Source organism: Sarcophilus harrisii, chromosome 2 (genome assembly GCF_902635505.1).
Source record: "Sarcophilus harrisii chromosome 2, mSarHar1.11, whole genome shotgun sequence".
In the NCBI taxonomy this organism is placed as follows: domain Eukaryota; kingdom Metazoa; phylum Chordata; class Mammalia; order Dasyuromorphia; family Dasyuridae; genus Sarcophilus; species Sarcophilus harrisii.
The window spans coordinates 531,814,791-531,835,768 of NC_045427.1; the positions used below are offsets into that span (position 1 = coordinate 531,814,791).

The following is a 20,978-nucleotide window of genomic DNA, read 5'->3' on the forward strand; positions in this document are numbered from 1 at the left end:
AATGATAAAGGTCACAAACCATCATGTCTAACCATCTCATATAATTCTTGTCCACATCTTTCCCAAATGTCATCAACATGCTAGAGACCTTCCACATTTGGTTCAAGTTCACCAGTGAGACATTCTGTTATCTGCCATCCTTCACTCTTATATGTGACCAACCTAATCTTTTTCTCTCATCCAATTCTTTGTTGACATCCTCACTGAAGATACCTTGCAATCTGCTCATAGTCACCATGTCTTGCTATTATCCTCCATGATTCATCTTTTAATTTTGAAAAACAGTGGTGATGCAGGTCTCACTGCCATTTAGCAAAACCTGCAAAATGACTGCATTGAAAAAAATTGAACTTTACATTCAGAGGAAGCTTGGTATCAGTAAAAGCATTTTGCAGTTTTCTGAAAGCAATTCAGCCTATTTTCTTTTTCTCTTTCCAGCTCTGGAACCACCTGTATAAAAGCAGTGTATTATACACCATAGTGACATACTATTAAATAAAACACTAAATATTTGGATACAGATGGAATATGGGCATCAGAAATCCTTCATCTATTTGGTCTTTCCTGAATGGATGGAAAAAGGCAAATGGAAATAGAAGTATTCATATATATTTGTCATTAGGAAATAAAGGTAACAATTTAAATAGGTCAAAGATCAGTTTCTTTGAGTGATTACATATTCTTCCAAGAAACTCTGTAATATCTTGGGAGAAACCAGCACAATATTATTCATGAACAGGACAAGGTGAAAAGTCTCACCATTTATAGGAAATTGATCTTTAACTAGTAATTTGTGCTGGATCTCCTCTATCACAATGGCAAATACTTTGTGTGAAGACAGAGTTAGCACCCTGCATACTTTAAAAATCAGCAGAAGTTAGGATAAGCAAAAGTCCTTGGTCTTTATTCTTTGTTGAAGTGAGAGGAATGGATACAGGAATCTCCACACTTCCCTTCTTCCTCTCCAGCCCAGAAGTAATTCTGGCTTGTCTTACTCCACCCACTAATCCCTCCTATAATTCTCTGTATACACCAGCAGATCAAGCCAGCACAGAATAGTGGGGTGGGCCATTTTCCAAGCATATGCTAATGGAGTATTGTCCAATAAGTAATTAGCCTTAAGTGCTCAGCTGTCCAAGTGCATCTGCTCAGTTTCAGCCCATTACAACTTTGGACAAGTGTACAATTGCCTGGTTCATAATTTCCTTGATGTCTGTTATCAGGATTATTTCTGTTCTATTCTGTGTCTTTCAAGAAATCTTGAATGATCTGGATACATGGATAGAAGACAGAAAGCATGTCAAAAAGAAAAATCAAAATAAAACATGTAAGCTGATTGTTAATCGATCAACTTAAATGTTTTGTTGTAAAATAAATAATAAGCTAAATAGAATCTCAAAATTTTACATCTTTCAGTTAATTGTATATGTAAAGATGTGATCTACTCTTGAATATCATTTGAAAAAAAAAATTTTGGGTGCTTACCAATTCTCACATTAAGGATGCCCTTAATTCATGTATAGATGACTTCCATAAAGATATTGTATAGATGGAAAAGGAGATATAAGTAAACAATTGTTTTCTGTCACCTTGAGTTTTTTTTTTTTTTTTTTTTTTTTTTTTTATCAATTAAGGTCCAAGATTTGTTTTACTTTCCTTTGCTATCTTTTCCTCTTCCAAATATCTTGTAAATCAGTTGATCAACATCTTAATCAGTTATATCCAGAATGGTTCAACTGTATTTATTCTTGATCCAATCTGCCTACTTTTTTCATGTTTGTCTTCTATAGTGCCATTATTACATCTGTCAGTACCTTAAGGAATGTATTGCAAGTCTTTTTCATTTTTCTATGGTTTGTAGACTTCATTTTTATCCTTAATTTACACTGGCTTATTTTCTAGATGGAATTTTCATAGTTGATATCAAGATCATTTCCCTTTTGTTCCCATTTTTTATTTTCAATAGCTTGTTAAATAATTCAGGACTGTCTTTTTAACTGTACATAGATATTTTTCTTTCCTATTTTATGTTCTAATAGTAAATTCTATTCTTTTATGTTCTAAAAGTAAATTCTATTCTTACTTTTGAAAAGCAGTGCACAGTTAATGTATCAGTCTTTTCCTGTTTCTTAAATTGTAATCAATTTTTTTTTGACACTGTATAATGCATGCCATATTCAATAAAGTTTATCAACTCTTAAAAAATAAATAAAATATTCACGTTCTAGAGACTTCTAAATAACCTAATAAATGTTTTGTCCAACATTTACTCTTTTCATTTCTTGTGATTTTTGCCAATTTACATAGTTTGAAGTAAAACTTCAAAGACTTCAAAAGTTTTTTATTTTGGCTTTCACTTACTGTAATTAATGATTTCTAGCACATTTTTGTGTTGTCATTTAGAGTTTGCAAATCATCTCTTGAAAACTTTCTTCACATTATTTGACTACCAAGCTATTGGAGAATTGTTTATGGCATTATGTATTTGTGTCAGTTTTGGACATCATCTTTTTATAAGTAATATTTAACAATATTTAATTGTTATTGTTATCCCATTCTACTTTTTAATCTTTTAATTCTGTTTTCATTAATTATATCCATACAAAAAAATTTTTTTAATTACATGTAGGCAAAAAAACTTTTTTTTTTTTTTTTTTTTTTTTACAATCTGCTCCATTCCTTTTAGGCAAAAATTCTCCCTTTATTTATAATCTTATTCTTTGTTGATTTTTTAAATTGTATTACCTTTTATTTATCACTTTTCATTTTTCATTCCATTTGAAATTATTGTAGTATGTGTTGTAATCTTTCCATCTAATCCTAATTTAGGGCAAGCTGCTTTCCAATTCTTCCACCACTTTTTGTTGAAAAAAAAAAGAATTCCTTTTCTGAGTAATTTTTGTGTTTAAGATATTGCTTTTAATTATTTCTGTTAGTTCTTTAATATTCTCAAATATTTTGTTGGTCTTTTTTGACCTGGCACTATATAGGGTAAATGTATTCAAGAAACAGAATGTAATGTATCCTAAATCTCTTCCTTTCCTAGATTATAACAGGTCGAGTAATCTGCCATTTAATTTACTTAAAGAAATATATTTTTTACATTTGTAAAAAATTTTTAGATAGCATTTAAATAAATAGCTAGACTTTTAAGCCTGCCTTTAGCTGAAAATAATTTCCTGATTCCTTTTAATCTATCCATTCTACCATGTCTTAAACCAGCAGGCTTGCTGCAAGAATGAACATTTTTTCAGTTTCCCAATCTTCCCGGAAGATCCAGGGAAAGCCCCGAATGAAATAAAGAGTGAATGAAATAATTAGTAGGAAATGGAAGAACATGAGATCATATGTCATTAGTTAACAAAAGACTTCATTAATTATTAGCAATATAATACTACATGTACATTCCAAAATTATACTATGGCTATCTTAATTTTGGATTTCAGCACGCTTTGAAAAACCAGCAGAAAAGTAGTGGAGTTGGTTTTTGGTAGGAGATACTGAGTGCCCAGGAGCCTCTGGCAATGTTTGAAATTTTTCTTTTGTTACAGGCTATATTGAAGCTGCTGTAATTCCTGCTGGAGCCCGTCGGATCCGAGTGGTTGAAGACAAACCTGCCCATAGTTTTCTTGGTAAAAAAAATTGTTTGATTTTCATTCAATTTAAGGAGAAACTTTAACTTTGATCAGTTGAACTATCTGAATTAATTTGATTCAATATTTTTTCCTCTGAGTTGTATCTAATCTTCCAGATCATATTTTTAAAAAACATAATCTGAAAGAATTTTTCAGCAATGAAAAATTGTTAATTTATAATTACTTCTAAAATTAAAGAAAAAGAAAACCTTTGCAAAAAAATTTAAGATATAATGATAAATCTAGACTTGTTTTTCTTTTGCTTAAAATCCATATGGATAGTCAAACCTCAAAACAACTTCAGTTGTGTCCCATATCACTGACTCATCATAATTTCTGGCTCATGATTAATCTTTCCTACTGATCAAAAACTATTTCCAAATCTATTTGAAATTTTGATGAAAACCAATATTGAGTGATAGCCATCATTATAGGTTCATAGACTTAGAGATGGAAGGAACTTTAGAAGCTTTTGGGTCTAGTTCCCTCATTTTGCAGAAGAAAATGAGACCTGGAAAATTTAAGTGGCCTTTCTAGATTAACATAGCTAGTAAAGGATTGATGTAGCATGTGAACCTAATTCTTTCTAACAAGCTCAATGCCCTATCTACCATGTCATACTAGCTCCACATTATCACTGATAAAAGTAATTTTTATAAAAATATATAAATAAAGCATTTATTAAGCACTTAGTATTTGCCTAAAACTACGCTAAGTATCTAGAATACAAATATTGTACCTACCCTGAGGAAGCTTCCATTCTAATGGGAGTGGAAAGTTGAGGAGAGAAAAGGGTTCTTGTCCAAGGAAAAGTGGATAAGTCTGGTAGTTGAATGGGAGACTTGAGTATATATAGCAGGTTCTAAAAAGGTGGTCCTCAATAGGATCTCACCAATCAGAAGAAAAGGCTGTGCAGCATGTGGAGAAAGCTGTTAGGGTAGAGGTGGCAAAGTCAGAAGTGGAACAAGGAGAGAAATGCTTCAGTTTATTTTCATCTCTAACTACTCAGGATGTGCAGACTTGTTTTCCTCTTCATTTGTCTTCACTCTTTAATAAAATTATGCTGGCCTACCAATCTCCTCTATAATTTTTTAATACACAAATTTACATTCCAAATTGCTTTTGTCCTTGGCTATCATGTCCCTCTTCTTAGCAAGAAGATTGAGTTTTTTCTAAGTTCAGGCAGCTGCTAAGCTCCTTTAGCCTCCTTCTTGCAATGATTGTGGAATTCATAGGCATTATGGAAACGACTTATATTAACAGAATATTTTTTTTTCATTTTCTTTTTCTATTCAGAGTTAGACTTACTGCTTTCCACTACAATTAGATAAGTATAAAATCTCTGAATCATGCCTCTGCCTTATCTCTATCATGTTCCCCTTTTTCAGCTTATTTTGCTATTTACTTTTTTAAAAATAAAAATAGTAACAAGTTCAAACCTATAAGGGCAGAAGTTGATGGATACAAAAGTAAACATGATGTGACTCTTTTTTCACTGAGTTTACAACATAGCAAGTATTTTGAATTGAAAAGGAAAATACTTTTATTTTCAAATCTTTTTTAAAAATTTAACTTTTTGTTATATTTTAATTACAGAAAGTTACCATTTCACACATGAAGAAAATATTTCCTTATATGTGTATATATATTATATATATATATATGTATATATATGTATATATATATATATATATATATATATATATATATATTATGTATTACTTCTATTTAGCGATTCTTCCTCTGGTAGGTAGATAGCATCTTCCTTCATAGATCTTTTGTAGTTAATTTGAATATTTATAATACTGAGGATAACTTATTCAGTTATTCTTTAAACAGTATTGCTGTTTGATATTTGTACTATTGTTAGTATTTTAGGAACTTTATTGATTACATACTGTGTACAAAGTATAGGGCAGCTACAGTTTATGTAGATGGGTGTTCAGAAGTCACTGACTTTTTGGTAGGTTGAGGAGGGGGGTTGCCTTTTTTCCTCTCTGCTTTTGATTGTATCTTGAGGGTAGATTTTTTTTTCTTTCTTTTATCCCAGGTGCTTAGTACAGGGCCTGGCATATTTAATATATGTATTTAATAACTGTAAGAACTGCCTGACTTATCATAGTTCTTTGGAATGTGTAAAGACTCAAACCTCCTATAATCAGACCTTAAACACTATAATGTAGGAGTCTCTTTGCCTATTCCACCATGTGTATCTGTATTCCCCATTTCTCACTAAAAAATTCAAGGGTTAAAACAAATATAACACTTTCTATGCATATGTAAATAGAACACTTAAGTACTTACTATGTGCCTGACCCTGTGCCAAGATACAAATGTAAGCAAGTAAGTCCCTGCTCTCAAGGAGTTTAACATTCTTTTGGGGGAAGATAACACATTTAAGGAAGTTGGAAATTGGGAGTGGGAAGAAAGTGGCAAGGCTAGTGAGGGAAAAGATAAGTCTGGAGACATCTATATATATAAGAGGTAAAGCATGGCTCTTGTTTTTCCTAAAATAATGAGTTCCACGGAGGGGATCACCAATCAGGAGAGCAGAATTCCATGGTGGAGATTTTTCAAGATGGTAGATGAGAAAAAGAAATCTGGAGAGTACTGAAATCAGTCTATAGAGATGTTCATTAGAACCCAGGGCCAAGGACTGACATTAGGGTTCATTGAAGTTAGAATACATCTTTCCCTTTTTTTTTTTAAGTTATAATCTTAATAGTCATCAACATATATTAATATTTGCATATATATACATATGTATATGTATATACCCATATGTTGATATACATATATACATATGTATATACACATATACATATTATATATGATAAGGATAACATATGAAACCATAAATCTACAATGTACAATTTTTAGCATAAATTTAGCATAGTATTTAATATGCTACCAGTATTATTATTCTTCCGTATTCCTTTCTCTTTGTAGTCTTTCATATGTTTTATACTTTCTAGATTTTTGCCACACCCTATATGCCCAGCCAACCACTCCATCCCAACTGCTGATGTATTGCTGTTACTATATAAACATTCTTTTGGTTCTGCTCATTTCATTCTTCATTATTTTATGTATTTTCTAATATCAACCTGTTCATCATTTCTTACGGCATAGTAGTATTACATTAGAATCATATACCACAACTTTTTTAGCTATTCCCAATTGATGAGTGCCCCCTTAATTTCTTGTTTGTTGATACCACAAAGAGAGTTGCTATAAATATTTTAGAACTATAATAGAGACTCTTTTTTCCCCTAATTACCTTGAATAATAGATTAATAATAGATTCAATAGTAATATTACTGGATCAGAGAGTATACACAGTTTTATAATTTGGAGGTCATAATTACAGATTATTTTCCAAAATGATTGGAACAGTTCAGATCTACCAACAATGTATTTGTATCCCAGTTTTTCCACAATTTCTCCAATATTTGCCATTTCCCCCTTTTATCATTTTAATCAATCTGATAAATATGAGATGACATCTCAAAGTTGTTTTAATTTTTACTTGTCCAATAAATACTGATTTACAGCATTTTATATGACTATAAATAAGTTTGGTATCTTCATCTCAAAACTGCCTATTCATATCTGTTGACCATTTATCAGTTGGGGGATAATTCATATTCTTACAAATCTGGCAAAGCTATATATATATCTGAGATATGAAACTATTGCCTGAGAAATTTGTAATATATGCCTATAAATTCCTCCCCCCAATTTTATGCTTTTTTTCTAATCTTGGGTACATTGATTTTATTTGTACAAAAAATTTAATCTAATCAAAATGATCCATTTTACATCTCATAATGCTTTCTTTTGTTCACTAATAAATTCTTCTCCCATCCATAAGTCTGATAGATATTATATTACATGTTCTTCTAATTTTCCTATTAAATATCTCCCTTTACATCCAAGTCATGTGTCCATTTTGACCTTATTTTAACAAATGGTGTAAGATATAAGTACTTCTGCTTTTTTTTTTTAACCATTTATTTTCAATAAAGCATTTTCTTAGGGATATTTTAGTATAGAATATGAGATTAGAAAGTAGTTATTGCTTAAGGCTACCTTCTCCAAATTATAGGTTGAATGGAACATTAGGATATTATATATTATGATAAAACACATTGTCTGCTTTTCTTTAGCCTATCTTATGAAATATGATCGCATCTACATATATGTTTGGTATAGCAATGCAGCTGGAAAACAATAAAAGCCACTTTTTTTTTGTTCTATAGAGGACTTCATTTTCTAGAAATTGCCTTTTTTTTCTGCTTAACTATGTGGCTTTGATCAGGGTCTTTATGAAGGAGACATAACCTTCATCCACTTATGAGCTAGGTAGGTAATTATACTTCTCTCCAGTTTGTCTTGCCTAGGTACTAGAAAAGCAGTTAAGAAAACTGGAAACCTTCTCTGTACCTTCATCACCTTTTATTTTACTCCTAAACATTCCATTCCTGTAACAAAAGGAACATTTCACGAAGATTAATTTTTGTGGGCAATCAAATAAAATAAAGTCCTTGGCTGTCCCACCCAGGAGAACAAACTTCATGATTTTTCCATTCCATTCATATTCTATAGCCTGAAGATCCAAGAAAACATGATAGCCAGGGAGTCTATGAACTTGGATCAGAGGGCAAAAATTACATCTTTATTTTCAATAACCACTAACTAAAATTTTACATTTCTTTCTATTATTTAAAAACATATTCACCAGGCTGCCAAAGTTGTCCATAATACTAAAAAAAAAAAAAAGAAAAAAAAAAAAGAAAAGAAAAGAAAAACCCCTACTCTAAAGGAATAAAAATTGACTTTAGGCCTTTTACTATCGCCCAAGACCACTCTTTTTTGCTTTAAGAAGAGGATCTTGTGTGAAATCTGTCAGTTATCCAGTTGTGTGGGCTTCTGGGAACCAAATTTCTCATTCCAAACTGACAGGATTATTACAGCCATCTCAACAAAGGGCACAATTGAAGTTGGTCTCTGTATTCATTATGTTTCTAAAGTTAGTTCAAACAGTTCTGTTTCCAGTCGGGGCTGGGTGCTTTGGAAGTCAAATCACTTTTTTCACTTGCTGGGAGCAGCTCCTGAAGATTTTACCCCACCTACATTCAACCCAAGCAGGCTGGCTGGCTGTTCGGCTAGTTTCACAGCTCAAAACCACCTGGAACAGGAAATGCCTCAGCAGTTTGTGTCCATAGGCTGAGAGGAGAGTTGGAAGCACTTTGAGTGGAAATAAAATGTACTGACTTAATGCCAGTATTAGAAGTAGGTTGATTGTGGGTCAAGTCTTCTAGTCTTTCCAGAGGGAGGAGAAATGAACAAAAACTTCACCTACTGTACAATACAGAGCCAGAGGAGAGAAATGTGAGCAAACACCTGATACCTGCTTCTGGCTATATATACAAAAGAACATTGACTCCCAAAGGGAAATCTAGCCAACTAATTCCTCCTAATGCCTTCCAGGCTTTCTGCTACTTACCTGAAAATAAAGTGATTATGTGGCACAGGAGTGCATCCAAAAGAAAAATGTGGTAGGGAAAAATGAGTGGCAAATACATAACAAAGGGTATCAAGCTCAAAGATATTCAGGAAGGGTAGGGAAATCATGAATGTTCAATTAGTTTTTAATATGTTCTATCTTGACACCGATACTTAAGTTGTCCTCAACTCATTCAGTGAACACTAACTAGAATGCCAGTTGAGAGTCCCTATCTAGTGATAGATATTCTGTATTTTTTTTTAAAAAACTCAAAATAATGACCCAGGTGAAATTCATGAATAAGAAACTTTAGAATCAGCAAATACTCAAGTAGTAACAGAAACAAGTAGGTTTAGACTCCTCTGTGCTCCCCAAAGTAAATCCTCTTTGTATTTGGCAACCATACAGCACTTTGAAGTTTTGAAAGCTTAAATTTCAAGAATGAGCTAACTAATCTCCAAATCATTCTGGATTAAGCTGATTATAATAACAATGCACCCTTCTCTCTCTGGGACAAAAAAAAAAAAAAATGGAGGAAAGTAGAGGCTCTAGATAACATAGGAAGTAGGGTATTGGATAGTTAGAAGCAGACACAAGTTTACTCAAAGATAATTGTACTGAATTGTAAATTGTAGATCATTCAGTACTTTGACTACGATTGACTAAGATATGCCCTTTCCTTTATTCTTTTGTAGCCTTAATTTCACATTTACTACATGCTTCTATTTAACGAGGAAAGAAGACCCTAGATCATTGTAAAAACAAAAAAAAAAATCTTGATTATTCCCCAACTTCTCATTTTAATAGAAAAAGCAATTGAGAGCAGATTTTTGTTAACATCATAGGATTTCAAGAAGGGGATGGTTAGATATAATTTAGCCCAACACTTTTTTAAAAATATTTTTATTCTGAACTTAACAAATACTGATTAAAATGAACATTTCTATATGCCAATTAAAGCAAACAATAAGGATTTACTTAAACTGTCAATCTCTAATATATGTAGCTTGCTTTTCTTTTTAAGTATATAATAAAGTCAATATATTACTTTCAAAACCATCCTGCTTAATTTGATTTCTTTCTGAACTTCCTTGTGCTTGCTTCTGTGCATTTTACAAAATGCTTCTAAGACCCTTTGCTTTCTTTTTTCTTCTTCTTGTCCTTTTCTTCTTCTTGAAAACCTATTCCTATTCCCTTTACCCTCTCCAGAAAAATTCATTCCTTTCATTAGAAAAAAAAAAAACAAAAGCAAAATCCTTGTAACAAATATGGATAGTGAAGCAAAACAAATCCATGCTTTGGCCAGATGCAAAAGTATTTGTTTCCTTCTGTACTTTAAGAACATAACTTCTCCCATAATAATGTGGGTAGCATGATTCAGTTAAGTAATATGGTTATTTAAGTTAAGTAATAGTCTTTTTGACTATAAATCAAAGAAAATCTGTGAACTTTCTTATACTCTGAGAGAACCTTAGGTGAAGTCTGTCTTCATCTAAGTTAATTGTGAGCTGCTGGGAGCCAAAACTAGTTCTATACTCTGAGTCAGAATCAATAAACATTCATTAAATACCTACTGTGTATCAGGGACTACTCTACACACTGGGATTATTATGCTAAAGCTAGATTATTGCAGTAATTTTCCAAGGTCACAATAGTTAAACCAGAATAAGGAGAGAGATCTAATTTCAAATAGAGCTTCAGACAAATTACTAGTTGTGTGACTCTTGGCAAGTCATTTAACCCTATTTGCCTCTGTTCCTTGTCTGTAAAATGGAGACACACCAGAGAAATGGCAAACCACTACAGTATCTTTGCCAAGAAAACCCTAAGGACAATTCCATGGAGTCAGAAGGATCAAACACATCTGAATATTATTGTTTGAGCTTCGTTCTAAAAGAAGACCATGACATCAAGGAGATGGTGCCATGACATAAAAGTGAACTGCATTTAAGTAAGGGCTGTGCAAGCTCATCTGCCTGGCTTTCCCCTCTAGAGCCATCTGGGAACAGTGGCCAGATAAACATCTGGACAACTGGAAATGACCCTGGATGCAAGGGGAGACCTTGGCTTTAGCTTAAGCTAATGTCTTTGGTCATTGTTCAGGTCCTGAATGACTCAGAGTGAATATAAGTAATAATAGTTTCTGTTTTGGTCAGAAATCCTGAGCATCTTCCCCTTCCAAATAAAAATAGATATAGATATAGATAGATACATAGATATAGATTTACTTAGATTTTTCTTTGACTAGGTTAAAGAGGCCTTTCTTTGGCTCAGTTGCTACCCAGCCTTAATCACTGGAAAGGGTGTAACCTCAGTCAAACTGAAGAACTTAGCTTAAAAAGGCCAAGGTTTTTCCATTACAACTGAATGTCTTCACTGGAGTGGCCACATAGAAATTTTAAAGTGCCTGTGGGCAATGTGATTATTGCAAGTGTTACTTGGTCATTCAAAGTTTATTTACTATGAGGATGTTCTGGATCAAGTCTGTGCATACAGCTGTTTCTCCACTCAAATTGTGATCTTGAGGTTTCACCAACTAGACAATATTAGGCCCATTTAGTATTTGGATGGGAAACCTCCAATGAAAAAAAACAAATTACTTCAGAAATAATGCTAGTAGTTCAGTATGCCCTCCTTCTTATTCAACAATTGTAGCATCTGCTCTGGCAGTACCTCCTGGAATATTTCTTTCTTAGAACCTAGTTGGCAACATCATAAATTTCATTGGCTAGCTTTCAAATTTTATATTGAACTCACCCTGTCCTGTCTTCTGTATCTTTACCTCATTCCTATTATTAAATATAACATTCTCCCTTAGGATGAATATCTACTCTTTAATATTTACTCCTTGATTCATTCTTTAGGTATATGGTCAGAATATTTTGTAGTGATAACAGAAAGGCTGTCTGACATCCTGGTTAAATTACATTTTAGGTGTTTTGTTTTATTTCACTTACATAAAATTCTCCCATTACTTTTATTGTAGAAGGTGTGACTGTACACCCCACACTTCTAAGTAGTATTTCCATATTTGGTTTCATAATGATTTCCAGGTGTACCTCTCCTGTTCCTCCCCTAATTCTCCCTGCTTCTGCCCTTCCAGAGAACCTATGGCATGGGGAAGGGGATACATGGCACCATGTAATTCAATAATTCAGTAAGACCTGCAAAGTGAGCAAGGTAAATCCTTAAGCAATACAAAAGGTAAGAAAGAAATATTATTAATTACCTTACAGAAGGAGATATTCAGAGAAATAGATACAAATTAAAATATTCCTCCCTCCTGAGAAACAAAGTGATTTTAAAGAACAAAAATGATATAATGACCCAATCATTTAGAAAGCTGGAATTTCTATTGAGTCTTCACTTCCCTTAATCACCTATGATATTTTGCCTTCTTTCTCTACTACCCTTCCCCATTGGAATCAGATTTAGCATTGCCACCCAATAAGGAAGATAATGATAATATGAAGAACTGAGACATCAACCATGCCTTTAAAAGTCAGATATGGGGCAAAATCATTTTTAACAAATAACTGTTCACTAATAATCATCATAGAAATAAAGAGACTTCAGATGTCATTTATTCTAACTCTTTATTTTAGAGGTGAGGAAACTAAAGTTCAGTAAGGATGTCACTTAACCTAAGATTACACGGGTAGTTTGGATAAAAAGCTACGACCATATCCTCTAACCCAGAGTCTGATGTTTTTCTTACTGTACCACATTGTAAAAGAGATTCTTATTTAAGTATAGGTTGTGCCAAAGAGTCTCTGAAGTCCCTTTTGCTTTAGAATTGTTATTATCATACATATAAATATTTCAATGACTTCATAAAATAAAAATTCTTCCAAAGCTGACATTAACTATGTCTTCTTTTCCTTTGCATTTATCCATGCTCTTTTATAAAACTTGTATATTATACTCAAGGTGGAAGAAGCCATTCTCTAATTCTTTTAAAATTATATGGATACTACTATAATAGTGGGTCTCTTCAATTCTTATCTCTCTCCCTGATTACACGACTAGGCTACTTCCTTTTTATTTATAAACATATACTTACATAATCTACAAAAAAAAAAAAAATTAATGTAGGAGCTGGCACAAAAGGCTGAATATGAAATTATAGTTTTAAAATATGTCTATCAGGAAGTCTATAACTTAATACTTATTGAATTAGCATAATGTCCAATGGGACCCTGGAAGATTAGTGAGATTGGTCGTTTTCATAATTTGAAAGTATATGTTAAAATTCTAACTGGAAATGAAAAGACACAATGATTAAATTTTATAGGCTAAGAAAACATGCTTTTAAACTGGAAATCAGGCCAAAAGACAAGCTATCTTTGGAATAAGGAAATCCAACACCTCTCAAACACCAGTCTGTTCAAGGTTTATATTAGTAGAGCAGTTTTTGATACATGTGCATGGAACATGAGAACCCGTGGAGATTGTGGCTGAGAATTTGGTTACTGTGAGAACAAGCTTCACATTTTGACACCTTTGCATTCATCACAAAAGAATATAATAACAAAAACCTACATTATAAGAACCTGAGAATTAAAAAATGGAATGTAAGGGTATCCAGTAATGAAGAGATCAAGTCCCCCCCCCATAGATCAAGTCACATAGTACTTGTTGATATCCCAACATCATGCCTTACAGTAGCTGGGGAGCTTTGCACATATTGTATACTTTTCAAAAAGGAAATGGATAAAATTCCAGATACCAGAGCTTCTAAATAGTAGTTTTCAACACCTTTGTTTTCATGTTACTATCCTGCTAACCAATGATATTGTTTTAAGTATTTTTTACATTGCATGCTTATGTATCCTCTTGTAAATGAGACATAGATAGATAGATAGATAGATTCCACCCAAAATTAAAACCCCCATTGTTCTTCATGTGTTACTTTAAACATTCAATAGAACCCTTCTTACTTTGCTACACACTATTGCAAACAAATTTGGACTTAAAACTCCAATTTTGGGCAGTCCAAGATAGAAAATAAATTACAATTTCTTCCAACTTCCACTTGCAAAATACTCTAGATCTAGTGAATTTCATGTCTATCTTCCTTTTTCTAGATAACATCTCATTAAGAACAAGTTCTTAAATAGCTAAGAGATATGAAATTATCTATAAATTTAGGGAATGTATTTCCTGAACTTCCCTTCCTCCATTGAACCCCCATTCTATTGCAGGGAATATATGGTCAAAAAATCATTCAAAAGTAGTGGTTTTAATTGACTACAAGTTCAATGAATCAAAGCTGTATTATGGTTGTTCAAAAAATAATGTATCCTTAAGTTGTATTAATAGAAGTATAGTCACCAGAACAGGGAAGATTATAATTCTACTATTAGAATTATAATACTAAATAAAATATTTTTAAAAATTAGTATTTTGTGCTAATTAGACTACACCTGGAGAATGAGAATCAATTCTAGGTGCCATATTTTGAGATTTCTTGATGAATTGAACTGTCTACCAAAAATGATGACTAGGATAGGAAGAAAGAAGGAAGGGAGAAAAAAGAAAGGAAGAAAGAGAGGAAAGGAGGGAAAAAAGGAAGGGAGGGAGAAAAAGCATGGTATCTTTATAATTAGAACCATACAAAATGGAATCTACCTCTTTTCTGAAATAGGGAACTCTTCTTCTTTGATATTCATGCAATGCCTGTCTAATGACCTATTTTGGCATAATATAAAAAGAATTCATTTATCAAGTAAAGGCTTAGATAATTTCTTACCTTTTCCATATCTGTACTTCTCCAGCCCTAATGAAAGTCTACAAAGCACTTAAAATATTTTGAATAACCAGAGCTCCTGAGAGTTTTGTTTCTATTAACATAAAACTGAATTTCAGTTCTCAATATTTCAAGTATCTCTGATTTCCTTTTTTTGGGAACTCATCCTATCAATGTAGATCATAAAACCTCTGTGTCTTAGTAGTATGTCTTTGGGGGGAACTGTAGTTAAAAAAAAAAAAAAATTAAACCAACAACAAATCACTTCCTGGTGGCTAGTCATTTGGTGATGATCTTCTGTAACCTTCAGATAAAAACCATATAGTTCACCACCATACCTGTGGCTGAAGTTATTCCAGCTTGCTGAAGTGTGATTAAGCTTGTATTCTCCCAGCACAGACCCAGAGTTCTAGTAATCATGTGTAGATTCCCAGCTAACTATTCTAAAGTGCTGAATAGGGAATCTGTTTTATAACAATAAGAAACTTCCATAGGGTTTTTATTAGGCAAATGAGATTGCTAAATAATGCATTAAATTTTGGTTAAATCCATTACTCAAGGAATAGAGTTAACAAAAAACCTTTTTTGGCTTCTTCCTTTTATGTTGAAGAACTTTCTATAATATATGAATCTGCTTTGCCACTTTTAAGTATAAATTTCTGAATGTAATTTAATCTTTGGTGATTGAAAAGTTTATTATTCCTCAGTATCATAATTAGAATACTGAAGATTTAGAATTTAGAAAGTGTAGGAAGCTGAATATCTACTAGGTACAAGACAAAACCTGAAAGTTACACTTTGATGCCTCTAAGTTGCCTGATAGCTTGTTTTTTTGTCATTTGCCTCTTTTTCCTAAAAGTTAAGTGCATGCCCCTACACTGAAGAGTTCTAGATAGTGACATCTGGATTTATAGCTTTTACTTAAACTACTCAGAGTATAGAGCAGAACACATAGTTTTTCCCTTAGGTTTAAAGACAAAATGGAAATACTTAGCTGAACAATTATTGAAAAAATAAATCATGGGACTTGTATTGGAAACAGAATTTATCCTTGTAGCCAATCATGCTTTAATGCTGTTGTGTTATTATATATTTTAATTCTATCTTGAGGTGTGATAAGAGAAAACATGTAAAATGCAAAAATAAAAAGTTAAATATGTGTCAGGAACACATCTGGGACACTTGGAGTACTACCCACAGAAAACATCCATGGGACATCAGTTCAGACATCTGTTGAGAGTTACTTCCACATGTCTAGTGCTTGGGTTTCAAAAGCACTTTTAATGGAATAACAATTGTGTCCTGAAGGAACATTTATTTTACAAATATTAGATAACTCCAATGCCTTAAGAGATACTCGAATTGGAGAAGTAATACTAAAAAGCTCTAGGCAAACAACTACAAATATTAAAGTATAAATCAGTTTTAATGGAACAGTAATTGTGTCTTGAAGGAACATTTATTTTTCAAATATTGAATAACCCCAATGCTTTAAAAGGTGTTTGAGTTAAGGCAATAATATTGAACAGCTCCAGGCAAGTAACTTTAAATATGAAAATATCTTTGCTAGAGAAACAATATATGACACATTAAAATTATATAATCTGTCATTTGCATAGCCAGGTAAAATGACATTGTATCTATTATTGATATTGTTTAGTTGTTCAGTTGTGTCACGTTCTTTGTGACCCTGAGGACCATGATATACCAATATTGTCAACGGGTTTTTCTTGGCAAAGACACTGGAGTGATTTGCCATTTCCTTCTCCAGTGTATTAAGACAACTACAGGTTAAAGTGTCTGAGTCTAGATCTGAACTCCCATCTTTCAGATTCTGAGTCCAACACTCTATCCATTGAGCCACCTAGCTGCCATACCTAACAAAATAATGCCATTAAATTCAAGAGAATGTGGTTAGGATAGTTTGTTTTTTCAGAATCTGAAGTAAGGTTTCTATCTTGCATGGGATTTTGAAAAAAGAAATCCAGTTAATGATCGAGCAAACAGTACAGTTTTTTCCCTAAAAATTATGCTTGCCCATTCTCTACAGACTAAAAAGACTATGTATGTCCAGAACTGAACTCATTCTCTTTCCCCCTAAACCCTCCCTGACTCCATACTTTCCTGTTCCTTTTACACTATCCTCTCAGGCCATCAGACTCACAACCTAAGTGTCATCCTCCAAATAATGCTCTTTCTTATCCCCCTTTCCATATCCAATTTATTGCCTAGTACTCTTTTCATCTTTGCAACATCTTGAATATTCCCCCTTCTCCCCTCTGATACTGTTACCACTATAGTGCAGGCCATCATCATCTCACACTCAGACTATTGAAATAGCCATTTTAGGGTCTGGGAGTAGGGGGGTTGTCTGCTTCAAGTCTCTTCCCACTCCAATCCATTCTCTGTGCAAATACCAAAGTGCTTTTCCTAAAGCACAGGTCTAACTGGATCACCCCTCACTCCCATTCAATAAACATCAATGGCTCCCTATAACTTCCAGGATCAAATATAAATTTCTCCATTTCGCCTAAACATTCAAACCCAATTCCCCAGTCTTTTCATCCCTTACTCCTCACAACATTCTGTTCAGTCCAGGGATACCAGCCTCCTGGCTGGCACTCCATCTCTCAGCTCTAGCATTTTCTCTGACTATCCCCCATACTTGGAATGTTGTTTCTCTCCATCTCTGCCTCCTGACTTTAGTTTTCTTTCATGTCCCCACTAAAAATCCATCTTTGAAAGGAAGCTTTTCTTAAGTCTTCTTAATTCTAATGCTTTCCCTTTAAACATTATTTCCTGTTTATCCCTTATATAGCTTGTTTGTATACATTAATTTGTTTGTTTTTTTTCTTATTAGATTGTGAACTCCTTTAGGTTATTGCCTTTTGTCTCTTTTTTTCTATGTGTCCAGTGCTAAGTACTTAGCATGGTGCCTGGCACATAACAGGTGCTTAATAAATGCTTATTGATGGAATTAATTTTAACCCTGAATCTCATCCTTGTTTTATAATCATATTTTTGATAAAGATTTGCCTTTTTCCCTTCTACACCAGTGTATTTTTTCCTCTTTGAAGAGATTTCATGGAATATCCTTATGAAAAAAAAAAGATGCCTCTTAGTTTTGTTCATTTCAAGGGAAGAATTTATATTTTAATTTGATTTGGTGGTCTTGAATTTTCTTTCTAGCTCTCAGAGACTCCAGTAAGAAATCCATAAACAGTGACTGGAAGATTGAGCTTCCTGGTGAATTTCAGATTGCAGGCACTACTGTCCGCTATGTCAGAAGGGGTCTGTGGGAGAAAATATCTGCCAAGGGACCAACTAAAATACCACTACACCTGATGGTAACTTCATATTCTTTTTTACATTTCTCAAAAGTAATGTGGTCCAAGGGGATGGAGAGAGGGAATGTAAGAAATCCTAACAGTTTATTCCATTCATAGCGACCTGGAAGAAAAAAAATTTTCCTTGATGTTTTACAAGGGTAAGGAAGTAATACTGGATGCTCAGACAAATTTTATAATTGCTTTTCATCTCCTCTATGCAAGACACTAAAACACAGGTCATAGGATTCTCCTCCCTTTCTAAAGCCAAATGTATATCTCGTCTTTAAGAGCATTCTCCTCATCTTTAAAGGAAACTCCCTATTCAGCAGTGATTATCAGTGTAGCAACTATTGAAAACTGAATGGATAAAGAAAGAGAATATGCTTTAAGTTATACATTTTTGTATTATATGATCATGGTTATAGATCCTTACTATCAATTAATTCATGTTGAAAACTACCTTTTTTAAACATGAAAAGTTGCATTTTCCCCTCCGAATAGCATTACTTTGAATGTTAAGATTTAGGTTGCATAAAGAATAATTATATATTGTTCATTCCCTAATTGTCCTTGAGCAACTCATCTTGTTTGTAAAGGCTAATGTTTTTCTCATTTTAAGTGGAAATAGTGGTATAATAATATCTGAAGTAATGTCAAAGAATACCTGATTCCCCCACAGTGAGAGCACATATTTTATCCACAATAAATGCTGATTTATTTTTTTAAAGATGCTTCTTCCTTCCTACTCCTGCTCAGATAAGGGAACCATTTTCCTCAGTATATTATGTTGATATCTAATGATTCTTAATACTGGGCAAGTCCTTATGGCTAACTTGCACCAATACAATTCAGTAATTATATCCTCAGTAAATATGAAGAATAGTGCTTGTATATTATCATAGAAGTCTTTATCCTGTAATTCTAAATTTTTGTGCATTTGGGAAAAGGAACATTAAAGTTTAAATGACCTTATCAAAGAATTTGACTCATGTTCTGAATAGGGTTTCTCAATTAAACTGCCTTCTGTCTTTTTTTTTATTGCATACACAAAACTATTCCAGCATAGTGTTTTTTCCCCTACATTTGTCATATTTAAATCTGATAAAAGACTCAATTTGTGTGTGTATGTATGTACGCATGTGTGTATTACTCAGCTAATTTTACCTCAGGAGGATGGTGTCTTAGCATTAAATATAATCTAGTGGATTGCTTAGATACTATTATTCAAGTGTTCTTCTAAGACACATTTTTAACTTCACTAAAGAAAGAAAATCATGAGGGCTTTTAAACTATAAATTGATTTGTTATTCTTTTAATTTTTTTTTCCTTTCCTACTATGTCTTTATTGAGGTTTGGTTTTAGATATAACTTCACTGACCATAGTCAGTTGTTCAGAAATATTGCTGACATAACACATGGCCTGCTTGTTCCCTCAAACCCACTCCTATGCATAAGCTGAAGTCTTATGACCTCAATTATTATTATTATTTTTTGCCTCAGATACTTTTCAGCCACAAGGTTATTTTGCATTACAGTGTTCTAACAAGCAGCTTCTTCCTTGAGGAATAGGTTCCTTTTTTCTAAATCAGTAATCAAGAAGATCTAAAAGAATACACCAAGACAACAATATACATCCTACTAATAATCATCAACAATTCAGATGTTAATTTACTTATTCTAACAAATAACAATAATGTGGGTGAATTCTCCCTTTTCTACTTTATTTCATAAAGTATCTAGTTGAATTTCTCAAAGAAAATATGCAGCCTGAATTAACTTAGACAGTTAATAAACAAAAAACTCATTCAAAACATTTTGTATAGTTAAAGCTCTTCCTCTAAATTTAGCATTAATCTTTTTTTCTTGAAATCGGATGTTGTTTTAAATATTTATATATATAAGAATGAAGAGGATGGTAACTCTCTCCCCCAAAATAGAAAACTGGTCCTAACATTAAGGGAGTACCCTGTATTAAGAGAGCCAGAAGCATCCAGGAAGCCTTGGTGACCTGCATTTGAAACCAATTATATATACACAAAAAAATTATACGTGGCTACAAAATTGCATGAAATTGGTTTCATATGGACTCTTGATTCACTGGTCTAATGTTCATACTGAGATAATAAAGATCTCTTTTAAGGAGTAGTTTTAAAATGCTTGAGGCATTTCTCCAACTGCATTACTATAAGTATATTTCTTGGATAAATGGATGTTTAGTTAGTTAGTCTTGCTCTACCCCTCCCCCTGGCAGTCTACAACAAGCCAAGCACTTCCCAAGTTGGGTGATATCTTGGACCTGCTGAATTCTTTTGTCTAATACAACACATTGCTAACACCTTGACTGCCTTAAATAAAATCAGGGTGGGCTTTAGTAGTCTTTGCTGTTATCCAATGTTGGGCATGTAGTCATAGACCTCCCAGTTTTAAAGTGAGATTAATAACTGCCTGGCTTTAGAAAATTGAATAACCCTTCCAAACTCAGAGAAAAGACATCCCCTTCCTAACCAGGTTGCTTTATACTTTCCATAATAGATGATATTTTATACAAAGGTACTTCAGATATAAATAGGTTAAATACCTGTTTCCTTTCATTACTTAATGAAGAAAATGAACAAACTTTTCATGCTGATACTCTGGAAAATAGATCTGTAATAGATTCAGCTGTATTCAAACTCTCCTTCAAAATGTTCATGTAAGCTCTTCAGTGAGAAAATGAAGTGAAAGCAACTTAAATATCAGTTTACCTAAAACATGCC

The 20,978-nt window shown here is 32.9% G+C and overlaps 1 protein-coding gene across 2 annotated transcripts in view; it reads left to right on the forward strand.

The window, feature by feature from the left end:
* Positions 1-20,978, forward strand: part of ADAMTS17 (ADAM metallopeptidase with thrombospondin type 1 motif 17) — a 473,015-nt gene that overhangs the window by 329,072 nt on the left and 122,965 nt on the right. For both annotated transcript variants that reach the window (XM_031955494.1, XM_031955493.1), the window contains 2 exons: positions 3,552-3,632; positions 18,083-18,240. In XM_031955494.1, the coding sequence (XP_031811354.1) occupies positions 3,552-3,632; positions 18,083-18,240 (239 nt within the window). The remainder of the gene's footprint in view (positions 1-3,551; positions 3,633-18,082; positions 18,241-20,978) is intronic.